General features: G+C 38.7%; 1 protein-coding gene across 2 annotated transcripts in view; it reads left to right on the forward strand.

Annotated features, from left to right (window-relative positions):
- The window catches only part of PPP3CC (protein phosphatase 3 catalytic subunit gamma), a 128226-nt gene that overhangs the window by 57356 nt on the left and 58157 nt on the right, over positions 1-12713 (forward strand). For both annotated transcript variants that reach the window (XM_037813097.1, XM_037813098.1), the window contains exons 6-8: positions 503-642; positions 2054-2131; positions 2218-2312. In XM_037813097.1, the coding sequence (XP_037669025.1) occupies positions 503-642; positions 2054-2131; positions 2218-2312 (313 nt within the window). The remainder of the gene's footprint in view (positions 1-502; positions 643-2053; positions 2132-2217; positions 2313-12713) is intronic.

The following is a 12713-nucleotide window of genomic DNA, read 5'->3' on the forward strand; positions in this document are numbered from 1 at the left end:
CTCCACTAGATAGAATAGAAATGATGAAAGTCCTTTACAAAATAAAACCAGCATTCTTTAAAGAATGGAGCATCTTAAAGAACGAAGATGAAACAACAAACAGAACCCTTGTAAAACTTTCCTGTCCTTGTGGTAATATTAGCTCATCTAGGCAATTAAAATTAACTTCATATAGTCTTTCTAAATTATTGTATATCTGTAGTGGCTGATTCACATTCAAATTAAATGACTACTGTTTTTAAGATGAGGATGTAATAGGTCTTTTTTTCCCACAATATGATTAGATGACAGGAATATTTATAAAAATTTGTTACAGAAAAATAATAAGAAATTGTATATCTAAAATTTGTTAAATATTCTTTCTCTTAAGGAAAATCCTTTAGGGGCTTACTACCTTCTCTCTTAATACATTCTTGTAACTGGAAGGAATTTGACCCATCCGGTTTCCAGGAGCTCTTTTGCTTTCATGACTTTTTTCTTTTGGCTTTTGTGTGTCTTCTAGTTAGACAGGTTTAAAGAACCTCCAGCCTTTGGGCCAGTGTGTGACCTACTTTGGTCTGATCCCTCAGAGGATTATGGCAGTGAAAAAACTTTGGAGCACTATTCCCACAACACTGTCCGAGGATGCTCTTATTTTTACAGGTAAGCTGATCCTCAAAGTTACAAAATTAGGAAAGGCAACAGAAATAGATTTAATCAGATTATGTTTAAGTATTTTCTCTCTTGGACATATGTAGTACAGGAATTTCTGTTTAATTTTTCACTAATAAAAGTCAGACAGCTCTTTTGTTTACTTTGTTTTTAGATTGTATTAGTATTAGGCCCTAATAAGTGTAATAGAGTGAACATGATTAGACATCTTTCATTGCTTCAAGATTGTTGTTTGACTCTAGAGGGGGTCTAGAATATTTGTGTCCAAACATTATCTATAGGCTTTTTTTAAAAAATAAAGATTACTTGGCTCTTCCCCAAAGATTCTGATTCTGTAGGTCTAGGACAGGGGAGTCCTGTTTTTTTTTTTTTAAAAGCCCTCCAGATTTTGGAACCACTGGTAGAGACAAAGACATGAAAGTACATTGAGCTTAAAGAGTACCAAGCCCGGAACTGTGTGTACCATTTGCTAAAATATCTCATAAAGGGGGGAAAAAAGGTATGTGTTTGTGTATGTGTGTTTGTAGTTGCTTGAAATTAAATAGAATATATCTGAAAGAGTATTCTAGAAATCAGAAACTTTGGTTACTTCCAGGATAGCTGGAAGATAGGGGTGGGAGGGAGGCGTTTCACTGTATATCCTTTTGTATCATTCAGTTTTACATCATGTAAATAAATGTATTATGTAGTTTAAAAGTTAATTTTGTCTAATGAGTATAATGAGAAACAAATATTAAGATACTATAAACTAGATAAATAACCCATAAATAATTGCAGGTTAATTATGTTTTCTCTAGTTCTTCCTAGAAGGTATTTGTCATTTAGAAAAATATTAATACTCAAAGAATATTTCAGGATTAGATGCAAATATTATACCTTTTATTAGAATTTGGTTGGGTATAATATTTGCATCTACTCCTGAAATATTCTTCCATAATATCATGTCTTGATGTTGATGTTACCTGTGAAGCTATGAGTAGGTTCTGTTATTTTTCTAACAATTTGATAATTGGATAGTTGAAGAAAATTACATGCTCAATTTTTAGTACTTACTATATATACATACAGATACAGACACATACACATACTACTGTGGTACTTTTTTATGTCAAGATACCACAAAAAGATTTGGTGTTGTGTTATTATTATTATTATGGGATAAGACAAAAAAAATTAAAAGAGGGGGAATCCTGTTTCTGTTCTAGGGTTTTCTGTGGTTTACATGTTTGAACTGGAATGAGGTATAAGTGAAATGGAAAAATAGAATAATGATTACTAAGCTATTAGTAAAAGTTCAATGGTTTGTAAACCACTAATCTTAAAGTCATCTTGACTTTTCCACTTCTTATTAAAAAGTAGCTGTTTTGATTCTGGATTTGTGTTTTCTCATATTCTTTTTCAGTTACCCTGCAGTTTGTGAATTTTTGCAGAACAATAATTTGTTATCAATAATCAGAGCCCATGAAGCCCAAGATGCTGGGTAAGTTATATTAATACTTTACCAAATGTCACTGCAGAGTTTTTGCCTTTAATATCAAGACAGACGAGCTGTCATCTCTCTTCCAGGTATCGAATGTACAGGAAGAGCCAAACAACAGGCTTTCCATCACTCATTACAATTTTCTCTGCCCCAAATTACCTAGATGTCTATAACAATAAAGGTAAAAGAGTTCAGCGATATTTGAGTTTGTGAGTAAATGGTGAGCTCTAGTTTAAGCATATGTATGTGTGTATGTATATATTATTTAAATAAATAAATTTTAAATAAGATAAAGGAGACTTTAATTGAAACAAAGGCCAAGAAATCTAGAATTTAGGCTACTGCGTGGTCTTCATCTCCCAAGGATTATTGTGCTCTTTCTGAGTATAAATAATAATCATAATAAGTCTTATTAATACTACTGAATCAAGTATAAAAAGAGTAGATTGCTTCAGGTTCAAGTGAGATCCCAATCAGCATAAATTATTGGTTTTGGATAATTTAATTTGTTTATAACAGTATCTCACTAAAACATCACCATTTGGGTTTTTTAATGTTTTTTAAATACTAAGCCATCTGAGTTCTTCTTGAGGAATGGTAGAGGTAGAGTGAGTAGTGTACAAATCAGAAAAATCTTCGTTTTAGTCCAAGCTGTGCCATAAACTAATAGTGTGACTTTGGGTAAGCCACATAATCTTTCTAAACCTCTTTTTCCCCTACAAATAAAAGAGGATTTGGCATTTATGACCTTTGATCCTGAAATTTTCCTTCTAAGACTTTATTCTGCCAAAGTCTTTTTTCAAGTTTAAAATTTGTGTGACTCGTAGTTCATTAGTTTTTGTATCAGGGCAGTGGTCCTTCTACAAACTTCATGCGTTTGTAAGTATTTTGTTGTTTAAAAAGTATGACTATAAAGTAATAAGACTTGTAAACAAACATGCCAGAAAGTATGTATCCAAATGAGTATTGTCCCTTTCAAAGTGGTTATCTTGGGAGGCTACATGCTTATTCCAACAATGCTGCCATTGTTCAAAACATTTTTGGAACCCCTCTTTTGGCATTGCCTTCAGAGTCTGCGACAGATTCTTTTGGTTATCCTCAATGATGGCAAATCTTCGTCCTTTGAGGGTGGATTTGATTTTTGGAACAGCCAAAAGTTATTTGGAGTGAAGACTAATGAATAAGGTAAGTGATCATACTAGATGATACTATTTAGGGTCAGAAACAAGGTATGATTATAAGGTAATGAGACTGCTTATTCTCATGTTGCTTATAAACTGGCTCTGGAGGCAATTCCAAAAGAAGAGTTTCAAAAACATTTTCAGTAATGGCAGCATCATTGGATTAAAAACACAGTGAGGCAGCAAGGTGTGTTGAAAAGAGCATTGAGCTAGGAATCATAATTCCTGGTCTATTCCTGCTTTACTTTTAGATGTGTGACTTTTTACAGGATACTTGTCTGAGCCTCAGTTTATCTTTAAATTACTTGACATAAAGGGTTGTTGAAAATAAGTTGGAATAATGAAAATGAATATTAAAGCATTTGTCAAAATACAATCTTCTATCATACTATAACATTTTAGTTATATTACATCAAAGGACTACACTCATCTGACATATAAGGTCTGGTGTGTTTGTTTTTGGTAGTTGATTACTTTATAAAGTCTCATTACTTTATAGTCACGCTTTGTATAAGCAGTTGGGGAGAGAAGTTCAAAAGAGGATCACAGTATATTTAATAGTTAGCTGTACTTAAATGTGAACCATGGAATGGTATATCTCATTTAAATCTGATTTGGATCAGTCACTACAGTGTGTCCTTCAGAGGCTTATTGTCCATTTATAGAAAGAGGTTTTTTTTCTTTTATGCCTTCTTAGTCTTATGCTTTTTAAATATATTTCTTATTGTGGTAAAACCTACGTAACATTAAACTTACCATTTAACTGTATTTTTTCAGTGGTATTAAGTACATGCATAGTTTTGTGTAAACATTACCACTGTCTATTTCCAGAATATTCCATTATCCCAAACAGAAATTCTATACCCACTGAGCAATAATTTCCTCATTCTCCTTCCCCCCAGTCCCTGGTACCACTATTCTATTTTCTGTCTCTATGAATTTGCCTATTCCAGATACCTCATATAAGTAGAATCGTATTATATTTGTACTTTTGTGTCTGGCTTATTTCATTCCACATAGTATTCTCAGGGTTCATTCATGTTGAAGCACATATCAGGATTTCATTCCTTTCTATGGCTGAATAATAGTCCATTGTAGGACTGTTTGACAATAGTTCATTGTATGTATGAACCACATTTTGTTTATCTGTTGGTGGACACTTGCATTGTTTCCTCCTTTTGGCTGTTGTGAATAATGCAGCTATGAACATTGGTGTATCAGTATCTGTTTGAGTGGAAAAGCAAAGTCATTTGGTAATTCTATATTTAACTTTTTGGGGAATTGCCAAATTGTTTTCCACAGTGGCTGCTTCATTTTACATTCCCATCAGCAATGCACAAAGTTTCCAATTTCTCCACATCCTTGTCAACTCTTATTTTTTGTTTTTGTTTATTGTTTTTGTTTTTTGTTTTTTTGGTGTTTTTGTTTTGTTTTAGTTTCTTTTTTTAACTCAATTTTATTGAGCTATATTCACATACCATATAATCATCCACAGTGTACAATCGATTGTTCACTGTACTATTATATAGTTGTACATTCATCACCATAATCAATTTTTGAACATTTTCATTACCACACACACAAAAGAGTAAGAATTAAAGTAAAAAAGAACACCCATATCCCCCATCCCTCCCTATTATTCATTTACTTTTTGTCCTCATTTTTCTATTCATCTGTCCATATACTACATAAAGGGAGTGGGAACCACAAAGTTTTCACAATCACACAGTCACACAGTGTAAGCTATATAGTTATGCAGTTGTCTTCAAGAATAAAGGCTGTTGGGTTGCAGTTCTACAGTTTCAGGTATTTCCCTCCAGCTTTTCCAATACACTAAAAACTAAAAAGGTATATCTATATAATGCATAAAGAAAACCTCCAGAATGACCTCTCGACTCTATTTGAGATCTCTCAGCCACTGAAACTTTATTTTGTTTCATTTCTCTTCCCCTTTTTGGTCCAAGAAGTCTTTCTCAATCCCATGAAGCTAGGGCCAAGCTCATCCCTGAAAGTCATATCCCACATTGCCGGGGAGATTTACAACCCCGGGATTCATGTCCCACATAGAGGGAGGAGTGCAGAGAGTATACCTGTAGAGTTGGCTTAGAGAGAGAGGCCACATCTGAGCATCAAAAGAGGTTCTCTACATTGGGTATTTCTGTGACACCTGAAACAGAGCTAGAGCTTGGCAGATATGAATGTCAGTATTAGCGCATACAGCAACTGTTAAAAAAAGAAAAAAAAAGCTGAAAAAGAGCCCAGACTTCAATTTGTGATATGAATGAAGCAGATCTGGTTAAGACTAGGGCAAACCAGGCCAAAGGGTAAAGGTTGAAACTGATTGTTTTTTAAAACTTCAACTTCCATGTGAGACCAGGGGAAAAGATGTCTGTTTGGTGCAGGATCTATATTTTCTAAACAATATAACTCTACAGTCAGTTTGTTCAAACACCACAATTACATGGAACTTTGAATAGAAAGTGAAGTATGGTAGGTTAGTATGGGTTAGAGTGAAATGGCGACACATCCCAAAGTAATTTGGGCAGAGAATGAAAATATATTTGCAGGGCCCCCCTGAGGAGCTGGGGGGAAATACAGAAGTGTTGGACTTCCTCACCTGGACTGATGCTGTTGTTGTCACAAACATTGAGGACTGCTGGTTTGATGTGCCAAGCCCTCTATCATAGCACTTGCCCTTATAAAGCTCGTAACTATAAAGGAGAGGCTAAACTTGCATATAATTATGCCTAAGAGTCTCCCCCTGAGTACCTCTTTGTTGTTCAGATGTGGCCCTCTCTCTCTCTCTTTCACTCTAACAAAGCCACCTAGGCAGGTGAAACTCACTGCCCTCCCCTCTACGTGGGACCTGACTCCCAGGGGTGTATATCTCCCTGGCAACACAGGATATGACTCCCAGGATAATCTGGACCCAACATCGTGGGATTGAGAACATCTTGACCAAAAGGGGGATGCAAAATGAAATGAAATAAAGTTTCAGTGGCTGAGAGATTTCAAATGGAGTTGAGAGGTCACTCTGGTGAACATTCTTATGCACTATATAGGTTTTAATGTATTGGAATAGCTAGAAGTAAATACCTGAAACTATCAAACTCCAACCCAGTAGTCTAAACCCCTGAAGACGATTGTATAACAATGTAGATTACAAGGGGTGACAGGGTGATTGTGAAAACCTTGTGAATCACACTCCATTTATCTGATGTATGGATGGATGAGTAGAAAAATGGGGACAAAAACTAAATGAAAAATAGGGTGGGATGGGGGGATGGTATGGGTGTTCTTTTTTTTTTTTTTTTTTTAATCTTCATTTTATTGAGATATATTCACATACCACGCAGTCATACAAAACAAATCGTACTTTCGATTGTTCACAGTACCATTACATAGTTGTACATTCATCACCTAAATCAATCCCTGACACCTTCATTAGCACACACACAAAAATAACAAGAATAATCATTAGAGTGAAAAAGAGCAATTGAAGTAAAAAAGAACACTGGGTACCTTTGTCTGTTTGTTTCCTTCCCCTATTTTTCTACTCATCCATCCATAAACTAGACAAAGTGGAGTGTGGTCCTTATGGCTTTCCCAATCCCATTGTCACCCCTCATAAGCTACATTTTTATACAACTGTCTTCGAGATTCATGGGTTCTGGGTTGTAGTTTGATAGTTTCAGGTATCTACCACCAACTACCCCAATTCTTTAGAACCTAAAAAGGGTTATCTAAAGTGTGCGTAATAGTGCCCACCAGAGTGACCTCTTGGCTCCTTTTGGAATCTCTCTGCTACTGAAGCTTATTTCATTTCCTTTCACATCCCCCTTTTGGTCAAGAAGATGTTCTCCGTCCCACGATGCCAGGTCTACATTCCTCCCCGGGAGTCATATTCCACATTGCCAGGGAGATTCAGTCCCCTGGGTGTCTGATCCCACGTAGGGGGGAGGGCAGTGATTTCACCTTTCAAGTTGGCTTAGCCAGAGAGAGAGGGCCACATCTGAGCAACAAAGAGGCATTCGGGAGGAGGCTCTTAGGCACAACCATAGGGAGGCCTAGCCTCTCCTTTGCAGCAACCGTCTTCCCGAGGGTAAAACCTATGGTAGAGGGCTCAACCCATCAAACCACCAGTCCCCTATGTCTGTGGTCATGTTAGCAACCATGGAGGTGGGGTAGGCCAATACCCCTGCATTCTCCACAGGCTCCTCAAGGGGGCACTACATCTTTTTTTCCTTGTTTTTCTTTTTTTTTTTTTAACTTTCCCTTCTTTTTTTAATCAACTGTATGAAAAAAAAGTTAAAAAGAAAACAAACATACAATAAAAGAACATTTCAAAGAGACCATAACAAGGGAGTAAGAAAAAGACAACAAACCTAACCTAACTGCTTAACTTCCAACATGTTCCTACTTTACCCCAAGAAAGGTACCTAATATAGCAACATTTCTGTGAACTTGTTCCTACTATAGCCATCAGAAATTAACAGACCATAGTCATTCCTGGGCATCCCCAGAACGTTAAATAGCTTATCTGTTCTTCTTGGATTGTTGTTCCCGCTTCCTTAATTGCTCTCTATTGCTAGTTCCCCTACGTTCTACATTATAAACCATTTGTTTTACATTTTTCAAAGTTCACATTAGTGGTAGCATATAATATTTCTCTTTTTGTGCCTGGCTTATTTCGCTCAGCATTATGTCTTCAAGGTTCATCCATGTTGTCATATGTTTCACCAGATCGTTCCTTCTTACTGCCGTGTAGTATTCCATCGTGTGTATATACCACATTTTATTTATCCACTCATCTGTTGAAGGACATTTGGGTTGTTTCCATCTCTTGGCAATTGTGAATAATGCTGCTATGAACATTGGCGTGCAGATATCTGTTCGTGTCACTGCTTTCCGATCTTCCGGGTATATACCGAGAAGTGCGATCGCTGGATCAAATGGTAACTCTATTTCTAGTTTTCTAAGGAACTGCCAGACTGACTTCCAGAGTGGCTGAACCATTATACAGTCCCACCAACAATGAATAAGAGTTCCAATTTCTCCACATCCCCTCCAGCATTTGTAGTTTCCTGTTTGTTTAATGGCAGCCATTCTAACCGGTGTTAGATGGTATCTCATTGTGGTCTTAATTTGCATCTCTCTAATAGCTAGTGAAGCTGAACATTTTTTCATGTGTTTCTTGGCCATTTGCATTTCCTCTTCAGAGAACTGTCTTTTCATATCTTTTGCCCATTTTATAATTGGGCTGTCTGTACTATTGTCATTGAGTTGTAGGATTTCTTTATATATGCAAGATATCAGTCTTTTGTCGGATACATGGTTTCCAAAAATTTTTTCCCATTGAGTTGGCTGCCTCTTTACCTTTTTCAGAAATTCCTTTGAGGTGCAGAAACTTCTAAGCTTGAGGAGTTCCCATTTATCTATTTTTCCTTTTGTTGCTTGTGCTTTGGGTGTAAAGTCTAGGAAGTGGCCGCCTAATACAAGGTCTTGAAGATGTTTTCCTACATTATCTTCTAGGAGTTTTATGGTACTTTCTTTTATATTGAGATCTTTGGTCCATTTTGAGTTAATTTTTGTGTAGGGGGTGAGGTAGGGGTCCTCTTTCATTCTTTTGGATATGGGTATCCAACTCTCCCAGCCCCATTTGTTGAAAAGACCATTATGACTCAGTTCAGTGACTTTGGGGGCCTTATCAAAGATCAGTCGGCCATAGATCTGAGAGTCTATCTCTGAATTCTCAATTCGATTCCATTGATCTATATGTCTATCTTTGTGCCAGTACCATGCTGTTTTGGCAACTGTGGCTTTATAATAAGCTTCAAAGTCAGGGAGTGTAAGTCCTCCCACTTCGTTTTTCTTTTTTAGAGTGTCTTTAGCAATTCGAGGCATCTTCCCTTTCCAAATAAATTTGATAACTAGCTTTTCCAAGTCTGCAAAGTAGGTTGTTGGAATTTTGATTGGGATTGCATTGAATCTGTAGATGAGTTTGGGTAGAACTGACATCTTAATGACATTTAGTCTTCCTATCCATGAACATGGAATATTTTTCTATCTTTTAAGGTCCCCTTCTATTTCTTTTAGTAGAGTTATGTAGTTTTCTTTGTATAGGTCTTTTACATCTTTGGTTAAGTTTATTCCTAGGTACTTGATTTTTTTAGTTGCTATTGAAAATGGTATCTTTTTCTTGAGTGTCTCTTCAGTTTGTTCATTTCTAGCATATAGAAACATTACTGACTTAAGTGCATTAATCTTGTATCCCGCTACTTTGCTAAATTTGTTTATTAGCTCTAGTAGCTGTATCGTCGATTTCTCAGGGTTTTCTAGATATAAGATCATATCATCTGCAAACAATGACAGTTTTACTTCTTCTTTTCCAATTTGGATGCCTTTTATTTCTTTGAGTAGCTGCTCTAGGTGCTGTGTCTCTTCTGGTCTTTTGATTTGGGGGCTTGGGCTTGGGTTATCCATATCGTCTGGTTTTTTCATATGCTTTATAATTTTCTGTTGTTTTTGGCCTCTTGGCATTTGCTGAACTTGATAGGGTTCTATTAGGATTTGTAGACCAATTGAAGTCCTTATCTCTAATTTATCAGATCTACAGCTTCGTGGAGTACACTTTCTCTAACTAACCAGCAGGTGGCGTCCACGAGCCACCTGTTCTCCACAAGCCAGTTCTCCCCTGCTTAGTCTTTTTTGTGAGTGGGGGAGTGAGTCTTGTGGGGTTCAATTGGTGTACCAAGCTTGCGTGTGTAGTTGGTGTTGCCCGCCCTGTATATGGGGCGTGTTTCTGGGCAATCAGGGAGGGGGGGTGGCTCTAACAATCAAATCTCCCTGGTGATCCTGGAGTTTTAAAGCTGCTGCACTAGTCTAATCCTTCAGTTCAGTCCTGCCACAGTTTGTCTCTGCCACTGACCCACAAGTCCTTGGTATTGGCCTATGGCTCCTGAGACTTGCAAGTGGGCCCCTCTTCCAGGCTGTGCACCCCGAGTCCTCTGTTGAGGGATGACTGTGCTATGTCACAGGTGAGTGCCGTCCCCCCAGGGCAGTTCTGGGCTGCTGGGCTGTGTAGGGAGGCTCCCAGTCTGCTGAAATGATGGCTGAATGGGGCTTTGTTAATTCACACTGCTCCACCTTCCCAACTCTGGGACAATCAGCTGAGGTTGCAGGGAAGGCTAATGTCCACGCCCAGTTTTCTGGTGTGTGCCTGTTATTTGAAGCGCTTCCGTCACACTGGGTTGTCTGGGGCAGCTCTGGGCTATGGGGCTGGTGATGGGCAGGAGTGTTTCCTGTCCACCAGGATGATGGCTGTGAGCAGACACCCCCCCTTTTCTTGGGAAGTTGTGGTGTTTAGTGAATTTTCTCAGCCACTGGATTATTGCTTTTTGTCCCAGAGCTCTCTTAGTTCTGCTCCTGTCTTGACCTGCCCAAATTGCAAGTCTTTGAAGCTTTCTGTATTGGGCTTCTTAGAGTAATTGTTTTAGAAAAAGAAAAAAGGATTTAAAAAAGGGCCCTCCTCAGAGATCTAATGGGTTATTGAAATGCTAAGAGACAAAGCAGTTAGGGCCATTAAGGAAAGGTCCACAGGGCAGAGAGATCAGCTTTTCTTCGGGATTTGCATATGAGCCTCAGGGCCTGAGCTCTGCCCTTCCCCTTTCTATGTTCACCAGAACTCCAAAAATCCTCCGCTTTTATTTTGGAGTTTTTCGTGTTGTTTTTTTCTATGCCTGTCTCCTCTCTGCTGGGCTGGCTGCTCTCAGATTCTCTGGTGTCTGGTCTCAGTCTATCTATGGTTGGAGTTTGGATCACTAGAATGAGTTTCCGATAAGTGCTGCCACTGCAGTTCTCCCTTCTCCTTCCCGGAGCTGACAGCCCCTCCTTCCACGGGACTGAGCCTGGCAGGGAGGGGTGCGGGTCCCCTGGCCACAAAAACTTGCAGATTTCGTTGATCTCAGCAGTTCCACGATTTCATGAGTGTTGTATGAAGTATGCCCAAAGTCAGATTGCTCTGTGGTGTCCAGTCCACACAGTTCCTGGCTTTCTACCTACTTTCCTGGAGGAGTAACTAAAACATACAGCTCACCAGTCCGCCATCTTGCCCCGCCTCCCCAAAATGGTCTTACTTTTATTTTTTATTCTTATTCTGATTCTTTCTGATGTAAGGAAAATGTTCAAAAATAGATTGGAGGAGGGTCTAAGATGGCGGCATAGAGAGGAGTGGAAGCTAAGTAGTCCCCCTGGAACAACTAAAAAAAACCAGAAACAACTAGTAAATAATCCGGAATAACTACAGGGGGACAAATGTGACCATCCACTCATCATACACCAACCTGAATTGGGAGGAATGCCTGAGATCACAGTATAAAATCTGTAAGTGAAAACTGTGGATCCAGGTCGGGAGACCCCTCCCCCACAGCCCGAGCTACGAAGCCTCACGGTGCCAGAGAGAAGCTTTCTCCCAGTAAGCAAATATAGCTCAGCTGAGCTCCAACTGGGTTTTAATTAGCGTGTGTGAACTGCTTACTACAAAGTACGAATCCCCTAAAAGCAGATGGAGGCTCTGGGTGAAGCGTGACCTTGGAGGAGCCGGAAGGTTGCCTCGGACTAGCTCTGTTCCTTTTTCAACTCAGTGGAGAAGGCCTCAGCCATTTTCACTTCCCAGTTCTGTGATCCAGATGAGGGTATAGCACAGGCAGAGAGAGAACATTGAAATGCTAATGACCTCCCCCTAGGGCGTCTATCTTCTCTAAGAGGAAAGAGGTGGGGCTCAGCTCTACTACCTGCCTTTCATTCAGATCTTACACCAGTCAGGAATTATAGGCTAACAGGCACCACCTGCTGGACAGAAAAGCACAGTGACCAGAGGCATCAGAGGGTGTACCAATTTTCTAAGACACACCCTCAGGGAAACCAGATACTGAATATTTCTTCCTTTTGGGAACTTAGCCCATTCTGGTCTGGGGAGGCCTGATTAGGGTAACCAATGAAACCATGCCTAGACAACAGAAAACTAAAACCTACACCAAGAAAAATGAGGTTATGGCCCAGTCAGGGGAACAAACTTGCACTTCAACTGTGATGCAGGAATTGAAACAACTAATCATAAGTGAATTCAAAAAGTTTAGGGAAAATATGGCAAAAGAGATAAACTGTATAATGAAAACACAGGATGCACATAAGGTAGAAATTGAAAGTTCAAAAAACCAACTGGTGGAATCTATGGAAATGAAAGGAACAACACAAGAAATGAAAGACACACTGGAAACATACAACAGCAGATCTCAAGAGGCAGAAGAAAACACTCAGGAACTGGAGGACAAGGCACCTGAAAGCCTACACACAAAAGAACAGATAGAGGAAAGAAGGGAAAAATACGAGGATCGTCTCTG

This window comes from Choloepus didactylus, chromosome 20 (genome assembly GCF_015220235.1).
Source record: "Choloepus didactylus isolate mChoDid1 chromosome 20, mChoDid1.pri, whole genome shotgun sequence".
Classification (NCBI taxonomy): domain Eukaryota; kingdom Metazoa; phylum Chordata; class Mammalia; order Pilosa; family Megalonychidae; genus Choloepus; species Choloepus didactylus.